Source organism: Primulina eburnea, chromosome 3 (assembly GCF_022965805.1).
Source record: "Primulina eburnea isolate SZY01 chromosome 3, ASM2296580v1, whole genome shotgun sequence".
Taxonomy (NCBI): Eukaryota; Viridiplantae; Streptophyta; class Magnoliopsida; order Lamiales; family Gesneriaceae; genus Primulina; species Primulina eburnea.
The window spans coordinates 4,550,243-4,562,089 of record NC_133103.1 but is presented as its reverse complement, the minus strand read 5'-3'; the positions used below and the strand labels follow the sequence as shown (position 1 = coordinate 4,562,089).

Here is an 11,847-nt window from a genome sequence, read left to right as displayed (position 1 = left end):
CTTAAAAAATAAAATACATGCCAAACTCGAGTAATTTACTCTAAAAAATTAAGTTTTCTAAAATATTTGGGAAAAAGGTCTTACACAACATATCTCGAACTCTCCCATTTATTTGAAATAAAAATGATATATTTTTAGAAATTAATTAAAGTTAATCACTGTCAAGATGTGTGATTTGATATATAAGATAATATGGCAGAGAATGGTAAATTTAACAGGTTTGACAGCTTACCGAATCTGGTACAGAATTTTATGTATATTTTTAAAAACACGAGATCCAAAGAAGACTAATTTATTTCAAAACTCTTTAATTTACCAGTAGTAGCAGTAGTAGTACATATACACGTACCTTCACAGCTTTCTCATTCCCGCATTAAACTCTTTTCTGTTCTTCGTACGCACACTTTCCAAATTCCCATGGCCTCGCAGAAACCGAAGCAAACCCCAAAAAGAATCCGAGAATTCGTATTAAAAGCCACCCTAAACACTTCCACGCGCCGCCCTAATTCAGATAAACGACGCTGGCCCATGCTCCACGTCAGCGGAAACAGCAGGCGCAAATTAATTCTCAACTGCCGCCACCTTCACCCGTATTATACTCTATAATATATGCTCTATATTCCTTAGTCCTTACCCGAAGCTAGCTATTTAACAGAAAACTTTAATAGATTGCACAAGATTCTTCGTGAACCCATCAATTAAAAGGTTCATTACGAGTCTGCTGAATGGTTTCTAGGTTAAAAAAGTGGGAGCTGTATATGTATAAAGGATCATATCAGCAGGGTTCTTTAATTTGGGGCTGTGAAAATGGAGCTGGAGGAACCAGAGTGCTGCAAGACTCCGAGGAACCAGGAGTGCCAAATACAGGCGGCGAAGGTGTGTCCACCGCCGCCAAGGAAGAAGAATATGGAGGCACGAAAGAGACGGGCTCCGCCAGAGAATGGTTATTTCAACCCTCCAGAGCTTGATTCCTTTTTCGACAGCGTGACGAGGCAAGAAGCTTGGACTTAGGTTTAGCTGGTAATATAGCTGGGAATGTATTTGGTTCTTCTTCTTCTTTGTCTATCTCATCTTCCAGCCTCCTCAATAATTTCTCCATAAAGACACAATGAAAAAGAGCCGTTTCAAAATTCTCAAGTTATACATGTATCAAATCTAGCAAGAAAATAAATTTTATTTTTGTTCGTGTTTATATATATATATATATATATATATATATATATATATATGACATTTGTATTATGTTTTTTTTAACCTACGTACTAAGTTCATGCTATCACATGAGAGATTTTAATGAAATATATTGTGTTTATGTGTTCCCATATGAGATCATGGTTTGCGATCGCGGTCGCGGAAACCCTCTCAGAGGTCACCATTCGAGCTCTCATGATATTTTGCGGAACGATCACGGCACGGATATTTTTAAAAAATTAATATAAATGGAAAATTTTAGAAAAAATTTTAAAAATATATAAATCAAAATAAATATTATTTAAATTAGATTGTTTTTTTTAAAACAATATAGTAAATATACCTTTTTTTTATCGTTACGTCTCGTTTTGTCGATATGTTCCTGTGCCACTGATGACACGCTGTTTTCTATCTATGTAACAACGCACCAAAGTATCCACGTTCACATCCCGGAACTTCGTCAAGGTGGACCTTGTTCTCATTCTGGAACAGACGATACGTCAACCATGGATGAGATCAAGCCATTCATTTGCTGTCGTTGTAGTTTCTCAAACCACATGCAATTTTTTGTATCTGTGTACAATTTATTCTTTTTTAATCACCAACTTTTATTAACTCAAATATGGTTATGTTCTTCATTAGGCTATTGGATTAAAAGTTTATTTGTACCAACTATACATGCATGATGTCTTTTTTTTTTTGCTTAAATATGCTCATTTGATTAACGAAGAAGAATGAATAATTAGTTTTGATATGATAACGTGATGAGGTTTCTTTTTATCATTGATCAAAATGTGTAAAAGAATTTTAAAAAAAAGAGGTATAAATAGAGGTAAAATATAATCAATTAGGATGAAATTTGTACACTTTCTTTTTTTAGAATCACACGAGATTAATTTATATCAATTGTTTTCTCAGTGTAAATTTTTAGCTGCTTTCAACCATAGAAGACTAGGGGAAAAAAGAAATTAAAGTAAAAGTTAGAAGAGAGGAGGATAGCTAGACCCTCTGATTCCTCATCTCACAGTTTTATTGGTTTTGGTTTCCGGAATTGCTCACTTTTATGAGGTATATATTTTCATTTTTGAGTATTTTTAGTTCAATTTCTGACGTGACATAAAAAATTGTTGTGTTATAAAGAGGATCGGACAATGTATGAATTTATTTATTTATTTTTTTCACGTGATAATGAGGGGCGATGAGTCCTTTTTGTATATATGGTTTGAGCAAGCGAGGAAACCGCCACTTCATCGACCGATCGTTGAGTTTTACTTAATATTCACTGTCTCTCGATCCATATCCCATTGGCTGTCTCTCGATCCATGTGTTATGCGAAAATTCGAGTCCATATATATTAACTAATGAAATATTTTACATTGTATTATATAACGTAAATTTAGATTGTTCGGATGTAGCTAGGACTTGTACAAACGAATATTGTTAAAAAAGACCAAGTCTAGTTAGACAGTACTGGATCTTAACATTTTGTAAGTAACTTGGGCCGTTGGAACTTTTTTTTACAACATCTTGTGCGGGAAGAACCGTGACAAATTTACATGAGATTTAGTCTATAAGATTGCATTCGAAGAGATCAATTTGAAAACTATGAATGTCCATTATAGTTTCCATCTATTCCATGACCGGAACATGGAAGGAAGGATACACTCACACCGCGATTTTGAATCAGAGAGACGATCTCGTACTGCTGGAATTTCTATTCTATTGGCTGAATCACAAGAAATTATACCCTACTACATATTTGTAATGAAGTGTATGAATTATGTATGAATGGAAGAAAAAAGAGAATACTCAATCAAAGAGAGATTTAACAACTAAAAGAAAAATCAATTCTTTAAGATCCTTCCTTTCTTCAAACGGAAGGAACATAGATAGAATCAGACTGATTCCCGAAATTAAATATATCTTAGTTAACTTGAAATCATATATACACATATAAGAGATGAATATGAACTTTATGGTATTACTTTAATAAATAATAAAAATATATTTGAATACATTTGAAATCAATGAATTAGACTGAAATGAAATACATCCTAGTTAACTTGAAATCATATATACACATATAAAAGATGAATCTTAAGTTTATGATCTTTTTTTCACTAAACAACAAAATTATATTTGAATATATTTGAAATCAATAAATTAGACCGATTCTTGAAATGAATATATCTTAGTTAACTTGAAATCATATATACACATATAATAGATGAATCTGAATTTTATGTTTTTAATTCGTTGAACAACAAAAATACAATTGAATACATTTGAAATCAATGAATTGAAATAATCCATCAATCTAAATACAATATAAATTTATTCTAAAGTTACTTAAGCACTCCCAGAATTGTATTCACTTAATTATATTTAGTACGAGTTACAAGAAGCTACACATGCATATAATTGGTACACACGCGGTCTGATGAAAGATCAAACTTGGATCGTCCCCACACTTGACATATCCTCGTGGGAGGGTTAGAAAAGCTGGCAAATACTTTGATATTTTGGAGGAGACGAGACAGCACCTATATCTATTTGTTTACAGGATTTGTCAGAGTTGCACGTGTTACTCCCTTCAATATTCAAAATTTCTCCGGACCCATTATTTTATTTTTCGCCACTACCATTTTTCAATAATCCTATTTCCAATTTGAGCTAACTTCTCGTGGGGATTAAAAGTCTATACATACATAAGGAAACTGATGATTAAAGGGAGCGCATAACAAACTCTTTAGGCACCGTCTGTTTTGGTTCGTGTGTATAATATACATATAAATAACATGCATAATGATTTATAACTCTATTAATTTTGTAGAACTTAAATCGAAACGATAATCGATGAAACAAGTACATGAAATTCGTTCATTTATCATTCGCACCAAACGATGTATCAGTTGAATTTCAATCACTATAATTTTCAATGAAATGTCGTTTCTATCAAAGTTCTTTGTAAAAAAAAAAAAGACGCGTTCATCATGAAACCCTATTACCTAAAATCCAGTTGTGTGAGGGGAGGAAGTCAAAACTAAACACGAAGGACCTGCAAAAGTTAAGGAGAAGGGGCCGCACGAGTGTGGGTTGCGGGGTCGGGGGAGCTGCATACAATAGCGATTTCGTGAACGTTGAAGAAGTCGTGTTACCAACTGGCGCGCTTTTTTCTAAGGATTCTTGCTGTCGGCCTGCGCCCATGCAATTCATGTATTTTCTCTAAGTGCGTACTACGATCCCCCAGTTTGTCATTTGGAGTGAAAAAGATGTCACTTTAACGTTGTCCCAATTTTTACGTCTTTCTTATCCAATTTTTTTACTTATTACTTGTTAAAATAATTTCATCCCGAGTCTAGCTAATTATCGACGTTTTAGTATCGACACTACTGTTTTTTCACTAATATTCTCTGACCAATTTTTAACATGTGATCGATGTGTACTTAATATTTTGTTAATTCACGCTTGTAAATAAGAATATACTTGGTTAAACTTATTATAAGCTATTTAAAACAGATAAATAATATTCTTTTAAAAAAAAAGATAAATAATATGATTAACATATCAAAAGCTGTCTGAAAGTATTTGGCAAAAGTTAATTAAAATAATAAAAGGGTTATTCAAGATAACCTCATCATATATTCTTACGCCCTAAATTATTCAACCCTTTTTTCACTATTCAAAATAAATAAATAAATAACAATACAAAAATTATCACAAAATGTACTTTATTTTTAAATTTTTCAAATTTTGTTCGCATTTTATGCCCAAAATATGTCACTTACAAATTAAGAATATTAAAACAAACCATAAAAATAACTTTCGACAAATGAAAAAGATTTAAATCGCCACAATCGAGAATTCAAATTTAATTAAAAGTGTACTGATATTTTTGACCAAGTCAAAATCTAAACTTTTCAAGAACAAGACGTTTGTAATATCAACATTTCAATTTTTCGCTATTGAGGCGAATTAACTTTTTTTCAAAGTAGGAAGATGAGAACGATATAATTGGGTCTCGAGCCTCAGACCTCGTTTCGAAATTTGAAACTTTGATACCAGATATTCTACAAGAACTTAAAAAATCAACAAGTTACCACCCGCATTAGGTGGTGCATGCACAAGGAAAAAAGATACTTCTCGACTACAATGGACATTGCCTTCATAGGGAACTTTTCTTTATATTAAAACATTAATGAAACTAGGGAGTTGGTGACTTCGTCAAATTTAATCCAGATCAACCAAACAACAGAAACCTCAATCCATGGCCTTGTAAAAAAATTGAGATGTAGTGATAGTGTACCATTACAAAAATCCAATATTTACTAGTTTTAAAAGGGATAGAAATCTTTAGACCATGCATACATAAAAATTTATAACCTTAAGAATGCATTTGAACAAGGCAATTTAAATTTAAAATATTCAGAAATTTTATTATTTGAGTCAAAATATTTGAAAATTTATCGATTTTTTTAGAGAGAATACTTATTGATTTGAAACGACACGTGGTTGATTATAATTCAAATATTTTAAAATAATGACAACAAAATTATATAAATGAAGAATTTGAAATATACTCGTAACATTTTATCTCAATCATTTACTGTGGATTTAAGAACTTGAATTTCAAATCCTCTCTTCCAAAGGCGAATATGATTTAGATGGAAGGAGATTTAACTCGTTAATGGTTTTAGACTTGGATTTTTCAAATGACAACTATATTGGATAATTTGAAATCTATCCATAATTACTAATAGATTTTGAAGTGTAACGAGTACACCTAATTGAATTTCTTCCAATTTTTTAAATTATTTAAAAATCATGGATTTGAAATTTATGTTCGATTAATTAACATACAATCCCACACAATTCTAATTTTTTTTCCTAACCTCGTATGTTTTTCTCAAAAAAACATAAAATTCCCAGAATTAATAATCGTCGCATATGATTATGGAAACTCAATTAACTCAACCAACGGATAATTTATAATAAAAATTATAACATTTGTATGGATCAAAATACGTGCGTACTTATCTATGTTGAGCACACCAATCTTCAATAAAAAAATGAACGTACAAATGCTGCCTAGCTAGCTCCTCCTCGATCTTCAATGCTCGTTCCTCTCACGCCAACAGACGAGCATCGCTATGCATCGTCGGAAAATGTAGAATTTCGCCCTCTGCTTCTTCGCAAATCGGCCGCATTTCTCCGTCAAAGATGATCTGCAAGTCGCGCAACTCCCTGAACATTCCGTACCCTTTTCGCTCTCTTCCATGATTCTAATATGATAATCTCGTATTATTTTCAAGTGCGTGCTGGACCTAGAGGACGTTGGAGTAAGATAATTGTATGTTTATATAGGAATAATTAAAAGGGTTTTGGTTTCCAGCCACGCAGACTCAAAATAAATAGATTTGGGATTTCAAATTTGAAGATTTTTACGATCTGCCCCAGTTTCATGAAGGGTTTCTTTGCATAATGGTTTCTTGAATTGAATTAGGAAATCTTACACAGGTACGAATTAACCATCGCAATAGATGAGCTATATATAATTGAAAGTGATGATGCTGTGAACTAATCATGATAGGGGAAAATGTGGCCTACCTTTTACCAGTAAAAATAAAAATTAGTAACAGCTAGCGCATGATATATATATATATATATATATATATATATATATATATATATATATATATATATATATATATATATATATATAACGTGTGTGTGTGTGTGTGTGTGTGTGTATATAATGTATTTAATATCAGTTGTTGCATTGAATACAAATCTTGCAAACAGCAGTTGGGAGACTGGACTAAGTTTTTCCCCAGAAGAAGAAGTGTGTACTACGTACTATCACCAAATATGTAGGGAGTAAATGAATTCATACATATATTTTAGTTTTTACTAAACAAAAGTTTTGGAAACTTTCAATCTCGTGTAAGTTACATGACCTAGCTAGGTGAGTTGTGGTCTCTAAACCGTCCAGCGTATTCGTCCATTCGTGTTCGATATAAATGTAATATGAATGTAGAATGTGAAATTTATATATCTTGGTTGATGAAAGAATTCAGTAATTTAGCAAAGTGATCTTGAATATCATAAGGAAACAGTTCCTTCTACTTGTCTCACGCATAGCTCCTACTAAGTTGTACCCTAAAACTGATCTTAACTAAGTTCCATTGGCGTATTGTGAGAAAGGTACTGTTGGCCTAACCTTTCAAAATAAAAAAATATAGTCAAAATTCACTTATTGCTTTTGCAATTATTATTTTACAGACTCGAACTATTCATGGGCTCCTTTGGTTTCGATAAGTCCAATTCTTTTATATCAGAGTACACTTATGGATCAAATTAAAAGAAATGGGTGGGTCTATTAATATATAAATAAGGTGATTCTACATACATTATTCATGGATCATGAATCTAATATAATGAAACTAGTTGAATACATGAACCCAAGAGGAATTCACATATGAATCAATGTAATTAACCGATGATTTATTTTTTAAAAAATGATGATCATGAAACTTGTAGTCGCTGTCTATCCCTACGCGTAGTAATCTACAAACCATATTAGTATGGTAAACTTGAAAAATCTTGAACAGATATAGTTATAATTCCCCACTAAATAGGAGGTCAAATGTATCAATTCTAGTGGATTGTGGAATTGAATCCTATGAATTGACATATTTTGTTTTGTGTTTTTTTTATGGTTTTAAATGCTCAGCTGAACCAAAATTTGTTTTATCTTTATTTTAAAACTAAAAAAATATTACTGCATTTATAAGATAATTATTATTCAATAATTATACTATAAGATATTATGAATATGACAAAAACTTTTGTGCTAGTTACTATAATATTTTATTGAATGATAGTTATTTTATCAAATAATAATAATAATATAGTTAATGATAACGTTAATTTTAAAATAATTAATAGAGCATTAATAGTAATTATTTTTTTAACAATAATAATATGTTTTTAGCAAGTTATTATTTTGAATTTTTAATTAAAATATTTACGTATAAAAATAGTTTAATTATATTATTTTTTATTTCTTTCGATACCAGTAATTAAAATAAAATATAATTATAATTTCATTGCCGCATTTCTTTCATTTCAAGATTAATTCTATTTATATCTTATTTTATTTATTCATACTAATAATGCCCTATGTTATCCGTTATGGAATGGAGCAAAAATGAATTTGGTTACAATGTTTCGTAGAAGTTTCATTCCGATTAACTGTTCAATGAATTTGGTTCGTTTTTTTTTTGCATTCTTATAGAACCCATTATTTATTGGGAAAAAACAAAAAGTCCAATAGTGTTGGGCCAAGTAATGGGATTAAGGTAAAACATTAGCTTAAAACTTCCGGGGAAAAGGAAAGAACCACAAAGGTAGGGATGACAATAGATAGGGATATGTGTCGGATTTGATATATCCATCCTACATACTCATTTATTAAATTCATCACCATACTCATTTATTAAACTCATCCCCATACCCATCCCCATACCCATCGGGTATTGAATTTCATCACCATCCTCATACCCATCGGATTATCGGATACCCATATCCTACCCAAATACCCTATTATCATATACAATTGAATTTTTTCAATTTAAATTGTTTCAATGAAGTTATGAATATTTAAAAATTATTTAAATGAACAATAAGAAAAATTATTATTGATAAAAATTTGCAAAGTAAACTTTATAAAAAATAACAAATATTAAAAATAGTTTATATTAGTTGAACAAAAGTACGTAATTTAACAAAATAAATTATTTTTCAATTTTTAAAGTCAAACATGGAATAAACTTACCAATGAAGAAAATGAGAAATTGAATGAAAAATAAAAGAGCGGTAAAACCTTGAAACGTAAAAGTGAAAGTGAAAGGGAAGATAAAAGAAAAAGTATTGATTTACTTGGATTTGAAAAAATGAATCTTTAATATAAATAAATATAATTACTATATATATACATATATACATACATATATATATATATATATATATATATACATATATATATTTATATAGGGCGTGGGTCGGATTATATCAAATCCACCTCTATATCCAAACCCGAAAATCCCCATACTCGATTACCCAATTATTTAATCGGGTCTAAAAATCCTTCCTATACCCTCTTTTATTTGGGTCGGGTATCGGATCCTCCAACGGGTTCGGAGAAAATTGTCATCCCTACACAAAGGAGCCCAATTTCGGACTATCCAGATATTAATCAGTTTCGTCTTGGGTTCCATCTATTATTTAACTATATTTTACAAACAATAGCTCAGTATCAAATTCTAGAAATATGAGTTGAGTCCAGGAAATGTGGAGATTTTAGCATTTTGTTTTTTAAACTATACTTTATAACTTTCTAAATAATTAGAAAGTACATGTTTTGGGGGCCCATAACATAGCACGCTCTCCATGGGCCCAATCACAAGAAGGAAGGGCTAAAACCTCCTTCATATTCGCTATGTGGGCCCATTAATTACAACACACGTAGTATCGAATAAACCCTACACACACACAAAGAGTCAATGGCTTCGTCACATATGGTCCTCCGCCAGATCTCCCCCTCCGTCCATTGCCAACCACCGCCGTGCACCTCCTACCTGCTCCGACTACCGCTTCCTCCATGGATTCAAAGTCAAATATTGGTGCTCTCACTAAAAGGGTTTCTACCGGTTCTTCTTCGAGCAAAGATCGACACACCAAGGTTAACGGCCGTGGTAGGCGCGTGAGAATGCCAGCTCTCTGCGCCGCCAGAGTTTTCCAACTCACGCGGGAGCTCGGTCACCGCTCCGACGGCGAGACGATCGAGTGGCTGCTACGTAAGGCTGAGCCTTCAATAATCGCCGCCACTGGTACGGGGACCGTCCCGGCGGAGGCTGTTTCCACCACCTCCGGCACACTCCCTCCTTCACGATCCACAGCCTTCGCTCTTGCGCCGATGACCACGATGGCGCATCCCGTAGTCGCCTCAGCCGGAAATAGCATCTTCTCCGTGTCTCCGCCGCAGCCGAGCTGCAGGCTGGACCTCTGCCAGCCAGCTCCGCCGATGACACTGGAGTTTTCCCCTAATGGATATCGACATATGCCCTTCACGGCGCTGCTGCTGCAGCCGACGGCGGTTGAAGAGGAGGTGCAGGGTCAAGAAACTAGTGGCAGCAATCAATAATCTACTGAGTATCGTTAATAATTTACTCTAGAGATTTAGAGGTTTTGGTGGGGGCCTTGAGTGAACTGGGTGGGAATTTATTCTCCCCCTTCCTGCTGACTATGATATACACACACCATAATGGATTATAAAAAAGGCTCCTTGTTTCAGAAAAAAGACTTCTTTTGCTACCATTTATTTTATCTTGCCATCATTTGTTGGGTTAGAGGCCTTTTTAGGGAAAATTTTATATTTGGTCTTACGTCTTTACACTGTACTAATAGGTTTGCGTGATCAACACCTCGAAATTCTTTGGGTATACAAGTCTAAGATGATAGAATGTAAAATGATGATTGGAATTCTGGGAGGTGGGCGAATCATGAGGATTCGTGGTATTAGGGATAGTTTATTTAACATTAATGTTTTGATTTCGGTCCTTGGGTCCACCAGTTTGGACTAATTGAATCGAAAAACGAGGAAAAAGAAAGAAGATAAGCCCCCACCGTGAATGTTGAAAGTTGGAGTTTCTTGGATTGAGTGAAGAAAAATATGGGGTGAGGTAGGGGGTACGAGGCCAGATGTTGTATCCATCTCTTATTGTGTAGTTTTGAGTGAGCATCGCTATAAAATAGTTGATGATTTACTTCGAGTTTTATTGAATTTGAGCAAATTAATTTTTTTTCTCAAGTCAAATTTGAATTCAAATTATTTTGTTTGATAGTCTGTATCGCTAGTTTTATTATTTTATTAATATAATATAATTATATATTAAATAAATAAGTTTTGAACATTTTGAGTGTTTATTATCAAATAATAATTTAAATAGTTTGTGAAAATGTTCGAATTTTTCGAGTCGATCTTGAACTCGAGCTTTAATTTGAATTGAATTTAAGCAATTATTTTTTAAAATTTTCGAAATTCAAATCGAGCTTAAACTCGAATAAATTAATTCGAATCTTCAAATTTTCGTCATGTTCAATTCGATGTCATTGTTTTTTAATCCATGTTGAATGGACCTCAATAATACTAGGTTGGACGAAATTAGGATATGGGACCATTTTCCATCGACTCAATGGTGACGCGGGCCTTTGAAATCCTACAGGTTTAGTGTGTGCGTGGGTGTATTTTTTTTCCTCTTGTAACATATATATAGCTGAATGACGATTCCACAGTTACACTATTGAGCTAACTTGTTGATAATCGAAACTTGTTCAACACGGTTCTTGTAGCATTTGGTTATTACTTAAAAGAAGGGAAGTGATTTGAAAATATGTTGCAACACAGGTGGAACCGTGCAGCTGAAACAAGGGTGATTTGAAACTAATGTTAAGGCTATAGAATACACAAGAAAATACCGAAACTTGCACAAAAAGAGGATTCATTTCCGGAGTTAGGAAGGTGAATGAATGCTTTGGCGTAGAAAAGTTGATGGCAGAAGGGTCCAAAATCCTAGGATTTTCTGGGCTCGACTA

The 11,847-nt window shown here is 32.9% G+C and overlaps 2 protein-coding genes across 2 annotated transcripts; both read left to right on the top strand.

Moving 5' to 3' along the window:
* Window positions 1–478: 478 nt before the first annotated feature.
* On the top strand, window positions 479–1,158 carry LOC140828053 (cyclin-dependent protein kinase inhibitor SMR4). Its single transcript, XM_073191022.1, has one exon. The coding sequence runs from the start codon at window positions 808–810 to the stop codon at window positions 1,009–1,011; it is 204 nt and encodes a 67-aa protein (XP_073047123.1). The 5' UTR covers window positions 479–807; the 3' UTR covers window positions 1,012–1,158.
* An 8,443-nt stretch (window positions 1,159–9,601) lies between these two features.
* On the top strand, window positions 9,602–10,790 carry LOC140828052 (transcription factor TCP11-like). Its single transcript, XM_073191020.1, is given in 2 exon segments — window positions 9,602–9,822; window positions 9,825–10,790. Coding segments are annotated over 2 exon segments (639 nt in total). The 5' UTR covers window positions 9,602–9,755; the 3' UTR covers window positions 10,397–10,790.
* The last annotated feature ends 1,057 nt before the right edge of the window (window positions 10,791–11,847 follow it).